This window comes from Anabrus simplex, chromosome 1 (genome assembly GCF_040414725.1).
Source record: "Anabrus simplex isolate iqAnaSimp1 chromosome 1, ASM4041472v1, whole genome shotgun sequence".
NCBI classification, from domain to species: Eukaryota; Metazoa; Arthropoda; class Insecta; order Orthoptera; family Tettigoniidae; genus Anabrus; species Anabrus simplex.
The window spans coordinates 1,046,202,066-1,046,214,596 of NC_090265.1; the positions used below are offsets into that span (position 1 = coordinate 1,046,202,066).

At 38.5% G+C, this 12,531-nt stretch overlaps 1 protein-coding gene across 6 annotated transcripts in view; it reads right to left on the reverse strand.

The window, feature by feature from the left end:
- The window catches only part of LOC136857937 (zinc finger protein ZFP2), a 585,780-nt gene that overhangs the window by 364,051 nt on the left and 209,198 nt on the right, over positions 1-12,531 (reverse strand). Inside the window, exon 4 of one of the 6 annotated variants that reach the window (XM_067137042.2) lies at positions 8,383-9,537. The exons of the other annotated variants lie outside the window; for them this stretch is intronic. Coding sequence (XP_066993143.2) covers positions 8,427-9,537 — 1,111 coding nt within the window. The 3' untranslated portion in view covers positions 8,383-8,426. Of the gene's footprint in view, positions 1-8,382; positions 9,538-12,531 lie in introns of those variants that run through there. 6 annotated transcript variants of the gene reach the window in all.

Below are 12,531 nucleotides of genomic sequence, written 5' to 3' on the forward strand. Positions count from 1 at the left end.
GGTGAAGATGACCCATAATGGGGTCGAAACCAGTCCCACTGTATAAGTGATTTGACATATTAAATGGTATTGAATAGGTTTTGATGAAGTTTATATTGTATAAAGTCTGTATAAAACAGATTCCACTTGGGGAAAAAAGAAAAAAGAGGTTCAGCTCACGTAGCACTCTAATACCAGAGCTCACATACATGCTAAGCGAGTGGGTACTAAATGACCAAACAGATCTACATCAGGACAGGACAAGTTTAGAGCTAAGCTATGCCATGCCATAATAGCAGCATACATACCGTGGAATAAACAGCACAACCCTTATTTCCATGGCTTTGTATAAAAATAGTGGAAAACTATTCTGTACAAATCTACACTTAGGACACTTGGACAAGTGCTTTATTTCAGTGGTCGGTCAAATAAATCCAAAAAGGGTTGCATGATGATCTATTTTTGGGGCCTGTAGACAAGACTACGGAAGCATGCAGCAGAAACATAGAAAATATGTTACTTGGGAAATTGTGTGGAAATGAATCGGGAACTCCATACCTCATTTCATGTAAAGTGTTCGGTACGACGCATTATGCCACGCCTGCTCATTTAGTGAACGATTCGTTACAAATGCTGAGGCCTTCAGGTGGTCATACAGACCAGTTTTGGATGCAGATGCTGCTAGATTCATGATGAAAGCTGCAAGATTGCTACAGGTAATTTTCCGCCAATTTGATGAACAATTGTTGCGTACAGCCTTAATAGGTTGGTGGAAGAAATACAAACACAGATTCCTGCTGGCAACAAACTAATATCCACTAGAAAGAAAGTGTTTCTGACATTGTCTCTTAGGATAGAGGCTTACAAGGAGCACTTATCAGAGACATACCTCCTCCTCCTGAGGGGATGGGAAAGTCAGATTGAAGCCGCACACTTTTACTGTCAACATTTCGAGAGAGTAAAAGGAACAGTGTTACTGCTATCCAACAGGCCAAATACGCATTCAATAATGAATCTGGCAGTCATCTCCACACATCACAATCATACCAGAATCGATTCAGAAGCTAGAAACTCACGACTTGCAGCTTGGCGATTCTAGAAGATACGGGGGAGAGTGAAATGTGAAGTTGAGTGCATCGTTTGCAAGCAGAACTGTGCAAAGTTGAAAAAGAAATCTGGAACTCCTAAATTAGCTCCTGAATAAAAATACTGCTGTCACATCTGTAAATGTAGAGGGGTCATTTTCTGTGTTTAAGTTCATTTCAACAAACGTCATATATACACCATAAAACCTAGAAAGGACCCTCACAGATTAACATAAGGTGAATTACGGATAGGAAGCGTAAGAGTAGCAGCATAGTCATATGATGAGAGTGAAAACAGTGCAAGTTTAAGTCCCTTTCTACTAATTATGGAGACAGCCTGTGAAAATAATCACCTATGCATATTTCTGAACAAACTACATTGTGACTCTCAGTAAAGGAAATTGGAAAGTAAAAATATTTTGTAAAACATGCATTAGGTACTTTCTGCTAAGAGAATAGCTACAACTGTAAGTCAAATGTGAGTACTGCTTTTTTTCCCCTTTGGTTTTATTTTGTCATGATTTGTTTATGAATACGTGGGTGTGAATGTTACCTGTTGAATGTTTTGAGTGTTTTTCACTGTAAAACTGTTGAGGAATGTGCCAGAGACCAACTGTTATGCATGGCAGAAAATAAGCAAGCTTTTACCCTACATGCTTTAGTTGATGCCCCTGAATAGGATGTGTGGACACACAATATCCTGGTGTTGTAAACATCAGACTAATGCCATTATCTTATCTACAGGACTACTAGTCAAGCTAATTTATCTTCAGGATATTATTTTTTCAATGACATCTTAAAAAAAGAAAAACAAAGTCTGGATGTTGCAGCTAGAAAAGCACACCCCTGAATGTGACAATAATTTGAAAAGTAGGGCTCAGAAAGTAAGAAATTTTGTAGCTTATTTGGGACTTGCAGAACAGAAAACACTATGTTTCAGGAATGAATATAGCACTATAGCACCAGATAAAGCTGTGGTTTCCTTCAGGAGCACAATTTTGTTCATGACATACCATATAATCCTAAGAAACCCAATACATGGGGGAGTAGGATTTATGTTCTAGCTGATTCTATGAGGGGCTACGTACGCCAATTTCATTTTAACTAAACTTTAGCACAATAATGATGAGGGCCTTGTGAATCTAGCCCTGTGGCTTACTTCATGAATTGTGCTGCATTTAATCGATAAGATGTCACAATGTTCCAGATGCAGTGAACTATCATTCACAGAAAGATTTTACTCCAGTCCAAAGCATGCAATTGTATTACTGAATGTGAAATGTTTCATCATCAGGAAGAACAAACCAAGCCACAATGGAATGCCTTCAAGTCTTAGGACCTAACCTAAAAAAACAGGAAACCTTAGCGCTTAGTTAATGCTTGTAATGGCATGGAGAGAAGCACACTGTTACAATGCTGTAAATACACAAAAGATATGTATCTGTACCAATAAACAGGAAAGCACAAGGTGGAGGTCAGGAGCAAGAAGAAAAACACAAGACAGTAGCTGACAAGGAAAATCGCCAATGTGTTATACTCCAATCCCACTCAAAGTTTCCCGCAGATTTCGAAAGTGAAAACCACACGTGCCCAGGCGGAGATACACTGTGCAGTAGCTCATGATTGAAGTAAAGATGAGAAGAATATAGTTTACTGCCACTTCACTACAATGGACTGATAATTTAGAAATAGCATAGAAGACACAACATAAACAAAAACATCCACTGGTACATATGATAACTGAGAAGATGAATAATAACAACAGCGTCATTATGACAACACAGCGCATGTGGTAATGTTTACAAACACCCTGCTTTGACAATTAACTAGGGCATCTACCTGTACTTTACGCATATTATTTTCAATTTTCATTGGGTTAAAACGTCATATATAACGTTGCCCTATTATTCGTAACACTCAACAGTCTGCATGCTCATCACCGACTAGAAAAATAATTTTAGGTACTGTATGAATCCACTATTCTCCTATGCAACCAATCTCTCTCCATTTGCCTTGCGTGATCTCAACACTGAGGCCAGTTTGTGTGTACAATTTTATCCATCAAGTATATTCCTTAGCCTTTATCTCCCCATTCTGAGAAGTCTCCTACTATTGTTTCCACTTGTTTGTACCAGCAATTACCCTTGCTACTTTCACGTATGATACTTGTAACTTATTAACAAGATATCCTTGGTCTACTACCTATCTTTTACTCCTAACAATGATGAAAAATTAATTTTGTCTGAGAGTTGGCTTCACTCTTACAGAATATTGTTTATGGCAACTGAGAGCTCATTGAATTAATTTAGCTGCACCGTGATTGCACTTAGTATACATACATACATACATACATACATACATACATACATATTATAGACTGTTATGCCTTTCAGCGTTCAGTCTGCATGCCTCTGTGAATTTACTAAACGTCGCCACAATCCTCGATTTGCAACTAGAGTTGTGGCCACATTTAGTTCTATACCTCTTATCTTTAAATCGTTAGAGACAGAGTCTAACCATCGTCGTCTTGGTCTACCTCTACTTCTCTTATGGGACTGTCACACAGGATCGATCGAACGACTGCGATCAACCGACTAAGGAAACAAACCTACAGGAGGGCAGTGGCACCAGTCACACAGCATCGATCGTCAGCGATCAACTACAAGCGACGAAGATCAACTGGTTTGTGAAAACAAACGTGTCCGTTTTTCAGTCGCAGTCATTCGATAATGGCGGACGTAAAATTGTGGTCTGTTAATGAAATCGAAACATTAATTTGCTTAGTGTATGGAAACAAAGTGTTGTATAATTCTAGACTACCAGAATATAGTAATAGGGAGATTGTGAATTTTGTACGGCATTCTATAGTGTCGAGAATTGGGATGAAAACTGGTAAGTAATTATTAATTTATTATGATTATGTTATGAGTAGTGTTATCTTAATTATTTATAAAATATATTATACGGAATAGATTGGTAAAGAAAGTTACCCTAGGAGAAGCAGTAATTATCATTCTTATGACTTAATTGAAGAAATGTTTGGAAAACATGAACAGTGCTTTCCTAACCTCCATCTCGTACCTAATGAAATGAACAACACTGTTTGCTTTAATGACAAATAAGTATATGCCATAAGAACTACATGTATATTTTCTTTGTCACAATATTCTAATTCACTGTTTCAGGAAATGTTGTGCCAAAATATGGCAAATTCTGAGGGCTGGGTATCGAACTTGGAAAGATAACATCCTCCCTCTTATCCCAGGTTCTGCTATACAGGAAACAAAAAGTGGGTCTACTTCAATGCCCTCAACTTTCTGGAACCCTTCATTGCTGGAAGAAGGTACAATTTTCTAATATTTATTTTTTAAAGTAGGCCTACACTACCGGTACAGATCAGTGTTCTAGTTGTGAAAGAGTGAGGGGAAGATTCAGTCTGTAGGCCATAAGTTCTACCCTCTACCCATCTGTTCATTAATGTATCAGATATAACTGAAAGTAATATAATATAATCTAACCAAACAATCATCTTAATAAAATAATTATTGAAACTAATAATTTCTTAAACAGAAGGCTTGTGTGCAGACTAAAATGTAGCTCCAATTTAAAAGAATTGCATTAATATGTTGCTCATTTTTTTCAGTTCTATAACAAACATATCTATGGATGTGGCACCTGGTGTAGGAGAGCTTTCTCAACAAGCTGAAATAGAGGAGGAAGAGGAAGAGGAAGAGGAAGAGGAAGAGGAAGAGGAAGAGGAAGAGGCGGGAGGGGTCTAACTCCTGCAGTTCAGAAATTATTGAAGGGACTTCAACTTCCGATCCAGTGACTTTGCTTCTACAAACAGCTCTGCCAGCAGTTAAAAATAAAATACACAGAAATGTGAAAGTGACAGTGACGTGTTAAGTAAATATTTAGTATTTATAAAAGATACTGAAAACTGAAAAGAAAACAATGTTATTTTTAGTCTCTTCATGATGACATGGAAAGAATGAGTGAACTAGGTCAAAGGGTCTTCAGTTAAAATTCAGGAACTGTTGTATACAATGTTAGACCAAGAAAGAATCTAATACAATTTATGTCCTTGAGAAATGTTCTACTTTTTAAATTAAATCAGTTTTCCTTATACCGGTACTTATCTATCAATATTTATTGGAATCCTCAGTGAGTTATGTGTATTAGCACCTGATGGGAAAGTAACCTTAACTCCAATTTTTACTCATTAGTATTATTACAACATCTTAATTTATATATTTTATGTGGTAGAACATGTATGGTTTACAAAAAAAACAGGAGTATTTTGAAATACTGGTAGTAGGTCCTTTCTGTATGTATGTAGTAAGCAGTGGCACAGCACAGGTGGTCTGAAACCAGACCAGTGTATTGATAGTTCTGTCCAAGAGCTGACTTCCTTCTTACGGTATACTGTTGATCACAACAGCAAGCTCATTGCACTAGGTTTGTACAGCACAGGTGGTCTGAAACCAGACTGGTGTATAGATACTAGTAGGTTTGTCCAGGAGCTGACTGCCTTCTTACAGAGTAGCCTACTGCTGATTGCATGTGCAAGCTCATTGCATTAGGTTTACGGCACCTATATTCAATGTTGCTTACTATACTGCCATCTTGGGAGAATACACATCCTAAATACCTATTTGAAATTATCTATCTGTTCCAGTTTTGTACTCCCAACCTGACATTCAGTTCTCTTTTAGGTGTCTTCCCTACTGCCATCACTTTAGTCTTGAAACGACTAATTTTCATGTCATATTAATTGCATCTTCTTTTAAAGTTGCAAGATATTAGATTGCACGGTTTCAGTAGACCAAGTCGTTCGCATAGGACAAACTTCTTACTACAGTTATACCGGTACCTGACAGAATTCCTCCCTGCCACCTTATACCTTTGCAATTTAGGTAGCCTTTATCTCCTAATTCCAAGTACTTTCCTGCCATTGATACATGTTTGTACCAGCAATCATTCTCACTACTTTCATGCCTGTTACTTATAATTTATTAATAACATACAGGCCTACCGAGGGCATCAAGGTAGACCCATTCTTCTATTTCATGTGCTGTAGATCCATGTAAACAATGAAAAACAAAGGTGAAAAATTCATATGTAACTATTTGACAGGTGTTTCTACCAAAGTTTTGTAGATTTTAATCTACAAAATAAAAAACTGCATTTTGTGTGAGGTGATATTACCCTGTAAGTTAATGCAAGATCTTACAAGAGCCATGCACCCTACACTGTCAAACATTTCATATAATCAGTATTTACAAACAGTTTTGACAGGCAATGTAAGATATAGCAAAATGAAATCAATTACCACCTGAGCAACAGCCCTAAATAACATTCTCCTGTAGACTGCAATAGTATTTAGTTGTTAGAAATGCATACACTTCACTTCTAAAAGTAGAAAACAAGGTGCTTGTTATTAGCACCTATTATTGTTTGCAGTGTTTGGTTCTCATTTTTGCTGAAATTGAAGGCAAAGTTTTCATTTTCATTCAACTGATTCATATGGAAAGTATTTCAGGATGGATAGATAGGGTAGTGTTCACATCAGTAAAGCAGTTACATATGAACAATATACTGGTACAGAAAGGCAAAATCAACACTGAGGTAAGAAAGAAAGTCCTATCAGGACTTGGGCATTCCCCTGATGTTTCTACTACAGCATCCCTGTATGCCACCCATCCACTTTCTATATCCTGAACCTGCTCACTGTCCACTGTTCGAAATTTCTCACTAATCATATCCATGTACTTTCTTTGTCCTGGTGATTTTCTAGCCTTATTCGTTTGCAGACAGATTTCACTTTCTCTACCCTAGGTCTAGAGATACTTAGTTCACTACAGATCAGATAGTGGTCTGTATCATTGAAAAATCCCCGGAAAACTCGTACAACATATTTCCTGAATTTGAAGTCGGTTAAGATATAGTCTATTATGGATCTGGTACCCCTAGCCTCCCATGTGTAGCGGTGAATAGCCTTATGCTTGAAAAATGTATTCGTAACTGCTAAACCCATACTAGCACTGCAGTCCAGCAAATGCTTCCCATTCCCATTAGCTTCCATATCTTCCCCTCATTTACCAATCACCCTTTCGTATCCTTCAGTACTATTCCCAACTCTCGCATTGAAATCGCCTATTAGCACTATTCTATCCTTGCTGTTGACCTTGACCACGATGTCACTCAATGCTTCATAAAATTTGTCAACTTCATTCTCATCTGTACCCTCACGTGGTGAATACACAGAAACAATTCTAGTCCTAATTCCTCCAACTGAAAAATCTACCCACATCATTCGCTCATTTACGTGCCTAACAGAAACTATGTTGCGTGCAATGGTATCCTGATAAAGAGCCCTACCTCAGACTCTGCCCTTCCCTATGTAACACCCGTCAAGTATACTTTATAATCTTATAATCTCCTATCTCTTTCTCGTTATCTCCTCTTACCCGAATATCACTTACTCCTAGCCCATCCAGATGCATCCTCTTTGCTGACTCAGCTAGTTCTACTTTCTTTCTTCCATAAGCCCCATCAAATTCCATTTTGTTCGCCAAGTTGTTTCCAAGGAGTCCCTCACCTGTCAATAGGGAGTGGGACTCCATTACTCCCATAGGTCCGAGGTTTGCTTAAAGCTTAGTATACTACTTAGGTTTATTCTCTACTGGCATAACTTTAATAATAATTTGTTTTACGTCCCACTAACTACTTTTTAAGGTCTTCGGAGACCCCGAGGTGCCGGAATTTAGTTACGCAGGAGTTCTTTTTACGTGTCAGTAAATCTACCGACACGGGGCTGTTGTATTTGAGCACCTTCAAATACCACCGGACTGAGCCAGGATGAAACCTGCCAAGTTGGGGTTAGAAGGCCAGTGCCTTAACCGCCTGAGCCACTCAGCCCGGCTGGCATAACTTTAGTGTTGGAAAAGCTAATTTTCATATCACACACGATACACCTCTTTTTACACTCGAAGGGTTTCAGCACTGTCTGCCATTAAGACCAAGTTGTCAGCATAGGATAAATTGCTCACTACAGTTGTTCTACCCTAAATAATAATAATAATAATAATAATAATAATAATAACAATAACAATAATAATACACAATTAAGATACTCCTGGCAATTCATTACAATGAACTCTTAGAAGTAGGTTACATTACAATATCCTTACATCTTGTACAGATGATGATGCTGAAATGATGTTGCACATCCTGTAACCTGTACTCCCAGTACAACTGCACTTCCTTGATCTAAATACTCCATAAAACAAACATAGCAGCAAGTCCAAACTAGTTTTCCAGGTAACTTTATTGCAATTACTTTCAAGATAAAACTGAATTTTAAACAGCATGGCTCTTTTGGTGAGTCTTTAACAATGTATTTGATACAAAAGTTTTATTACAAAGGTCACATTGATATGGCCTCTGCCCACTGTGATACCTCTTGTGGACCGTCAGTGTAGACAACTGAGTAAAAGACTTTCCACATTTGTCACAAGAGTGAGGTCGTTCACCGGTATGTGTACGTTTATGTACCTTGAGATAATCTGGTTTGCCAAACCCCCTCCCACAAATATCACATACAAATGGCTTTTCACCAGTATGGATCCTTCGATGAGCCTTTAAAGACTCGCCACCACATAAAGTCTTGCCACACACATCACACATTAACTGATTTTCACCTAAGTGGTTCTTCCTATGTATTCTAAGAGAATTATTGTGCAAGAAGGTCTTTCCACAGAATTCACACTGATAATGGAGTTTCATCCTGTAGTCTGGTTCATGTTTCTTCTTATGCAGAGCAAGATTACTCTTGTAGGGATAAGCTTTCCCACATATGTCGCACTGAAATGGCCGCTCTCCACTATGAACCGTTTTGTGCCGCTGCAACTCAGTGTTTGTGTAATACCCTTTGTTACATATATCACATTTAAATTTATAATCATTCAGGTGTCTCTTTTTATGTACTAACAGATTTGACTTTTGGAAAGTAGCATAACCACAAATATCACAAACATGCTCCATTTCTCCTGTATGTGTTTCTTTATGTTTTTTAAGTTCAAAATTGCGTTTATATTTCCTACCACAAACATCGCAATGATAAGGACGTTCGTCAGTGTGGGAGACCATATGACTTCTCAGGTGACTTTTTGACACGCAAGCCTTATTACAAACTTCACACTTATGACCTGCTTGGAATGCATGGCGATTAAGATGAGATTTAAAATGGGATTTAAGACCTTGTCTGCTGTAATGTACTTCCTGGCAGATGGTACACACAAAACGGTTCTCTCTTCTTTGAATCACACTTTCCAGCTGCCCGAGATCTCCAGTTTGAGAAGTCCTTATAAATTTAGTCTGCCGAGGTGCTTCTGAAGTCAAATGACGACCATGTTCAGAAAATAACACATCCTCTGATTTCCCGCAATAACTACTAATCAAAATTCCAGTCCTGCAAACAAGAGAAATTGAGTTTATGCAGGGCAAGGACTTCAATGAGACAGTGAAAACATATCTCAAGAGAGCATGCACATGCATTATTGCAGCAGACAAGTCTGTAGGTAAGCATGTGGAAATAATTCTCAATTTTACAATGTACGTAAAGTTCTAGAACATATGTACATGGCTATATATATTGCTAAGGAGACTAGCCAACTAACTTGTAAAATCCTTTTCCAGAACCAAATTCAAAATACAACACAAAATAAAATACATTAATTTCATTATAAAGAATCAAAGGAGCATCTTCCAACACAAATGCATCATTCTGTGTCCATTTATTCATAGATGAAATTATAACCCTAGTTAAAATCATAGGAATCACCTACAGTAATGAAGTGCAATTAATTTTATACCATAACTCGTCCAATACTCCGACGCTTATAAACTGAGGTTAGCAACGTGGCAACTATGTCTAATCTAAGTGAAGCACTGTGGACATAGACTGGCTCCAGGTTCGTTTCACCTTTGACTTCTCTTGTAATATTAGTTCTCTTCCAACAATGTCAGTAGAAGCATGAGATTAACACAGATTTGCAAGGTGCACGGCATAGGCCTTCCATTGGTCTACTTTTTTTTTCCCCTCTTCAACATTCTCCTCGAATTGATGCTATGCAGGGTTGATTGCCTAGTAATATTGTCCATTCAATCAATAAGTTAATCCTCAAAAACTACTTCAGAACTGATCTTTTCCATATAATCAATAATCCTCAACAACTACTGCTTAACTTTTCTTACTGAAGTAGTACTTTCTTTCTCAAACCAATCTCCTAGACATACATATTGAAATTATTAAATATTTTGGGTCAAAATGCAGTTAGCTATAACACAGCTGGGTGATTTGGAAAAGACACTGCAAAGCAAGGTCGTTATAGTCAGTCTTGTATGAGCTGTGTTGAGTGTAATGCCAGGTGCATTTGTTAGCACGTAACATTTAATTTTTGAGGGTAGCAAAATGAATATGCATACTGATAATCTTGCTGACCATGAAGCTGTATTATTAATTTGGTTTTTGAATGCTGAAAACATTGGACATACCAACATTTATGCAGAACTTGTTGCAGTCTATGGAGAAAGTGTCATGAATGAGGTGAATGTTAAGAAGTGCTGCATACAGTATCACCCTACACACAACAAAATAGGGAGAGGTTATTTGCAGTCAGCATTCTGGTGTTAGTGCCGGCCCTGTGGTGTAGTGGTAGCCTGCCTGCCTGCCTCTTACCCAGAGGCCCCGGGTTCGTTCCCGGCCAGGTCAGGGAATTTTACCTGGACCTGAGGGCTGGTTCGAGGTCCACTCAGCCTACGTAATTAGAATTGAGGAGCTATTTGACGGTGAGATAATGGCCCCGGTCTAGAAAGCCACGAATAACTGCCAAGAAGATTTGTCGTGCTGTCCACACAACACCTTGTAATCTGAAGGCCTTCGGGATGAGCAGCGGTCGCTTGGTAGGCCAAGGCCCTTCAAAGGCTGTAGTGCCATGGGGTATTCTGGTGTTATTAAGTGCAATACACAAACAAATAACAAAAAACAACCATTATATCAAGAATTTTTTTCTTTATTACAGTACTTATGGATATATTTCACCAAAGATTGCAGATATTGACCAATTATACAAGTGCAGTGGCAAATAATATGCACATCACTTTTGCTTTTATAATTTTCTACATCAGATCAAAGACAAAATTGTTTTAAATATTATTTAAATTAAATTTAAATTACCATACTTCTCTTTTGCTTAGGTGTTGCAATATGCACACCACTTTTAAGTTCCAACAACTACGATGCATTCTCCAACATTATGCAGCCAAACAGAATTTCAAACTTGAAGGATGACCGGAAAGAAACACTGTGTTTCTTTCTTCTCTGCTCTCTCATATTATTACATGTAGCTCACTCCGCGGTCTAAAGGTAGTAATCCTGCCTCTTACCCAGAGGATCTGAAGTTTCATTCCTAACCCAGTCGGGGAATTGTACCCAAATCTGAGGGCTCGTTCGAACTTTGCAAGTCTTCGTGAGAAAAACTGAGGAACTATCCAATTGTAAGATAGCAGCCCCAATCTACAAAACTAAGAATAATGGCAGAACAACTTTATGTTGCACCAACACACATAGGTCTTGTGATGACAATACAATAGGAAAGGGTTAGGAGTGGGAAGGAAACGAGCATGGCCTTAATTAAGATACACACTGGGAGAGTAGGCCGTGCGGTTAGGGTTGCACAGCTGTGAACTTGCATCCACGAGATAATGGGTTCGAACCCCACTGCCTGCAGCCCTGAAGATTGATTTCCGTGATTTTCCATTTTCACACCGGGCAAATGCTGGAGCTGTACCTTCCCACTCCTAGGCCTTTACTGTTCCATTGTCGCCATAAGACCTATCTGTGTTGGTGCGACGTAAAGCAAAAAAAAAATTATGTGAAATGTGGGATCTGAACCCACTGTCTCCCGAATGCAAGCTGACAGCTACGTGCCCCAAACCACACAGCCACTCGCTCAGTAATGGCAGAGAGGATTTGTCGCTGACCATCAGTTACCTTGAAACCTTGTAGGCCTTCAGGCTTAGCATCCGTCACCTGACAGCCAAGGCCCATCAGGGCTGTAGCACTATGGGGCTGGGTTCTTCTTTGGTGGGAGAAAAATTACAATCAGGGTCTACAACTAATCATCACTGCTGGCATTCTTATCTGGGGTTCCATCTTCCCAGTAGTAACTGGAATGGTGACTGATATAGGCAAAGTTGGTGGGTAAACAGTCATCAGCATTGGAGTCCTCTCCTATATCTGAATCAAACTGAACTTTAACTTGCATTAAACATCACAGACTCCAGAACTGGGGCCTGTTCATCAACATTTAGGCTTTTCTTTGCCATGAGTAAAAAAAAAAAAAAAAAAAAAAAAAAAGTGTTATTCACATGTACATAAAATAGTATTGCAAATAACTTTAAT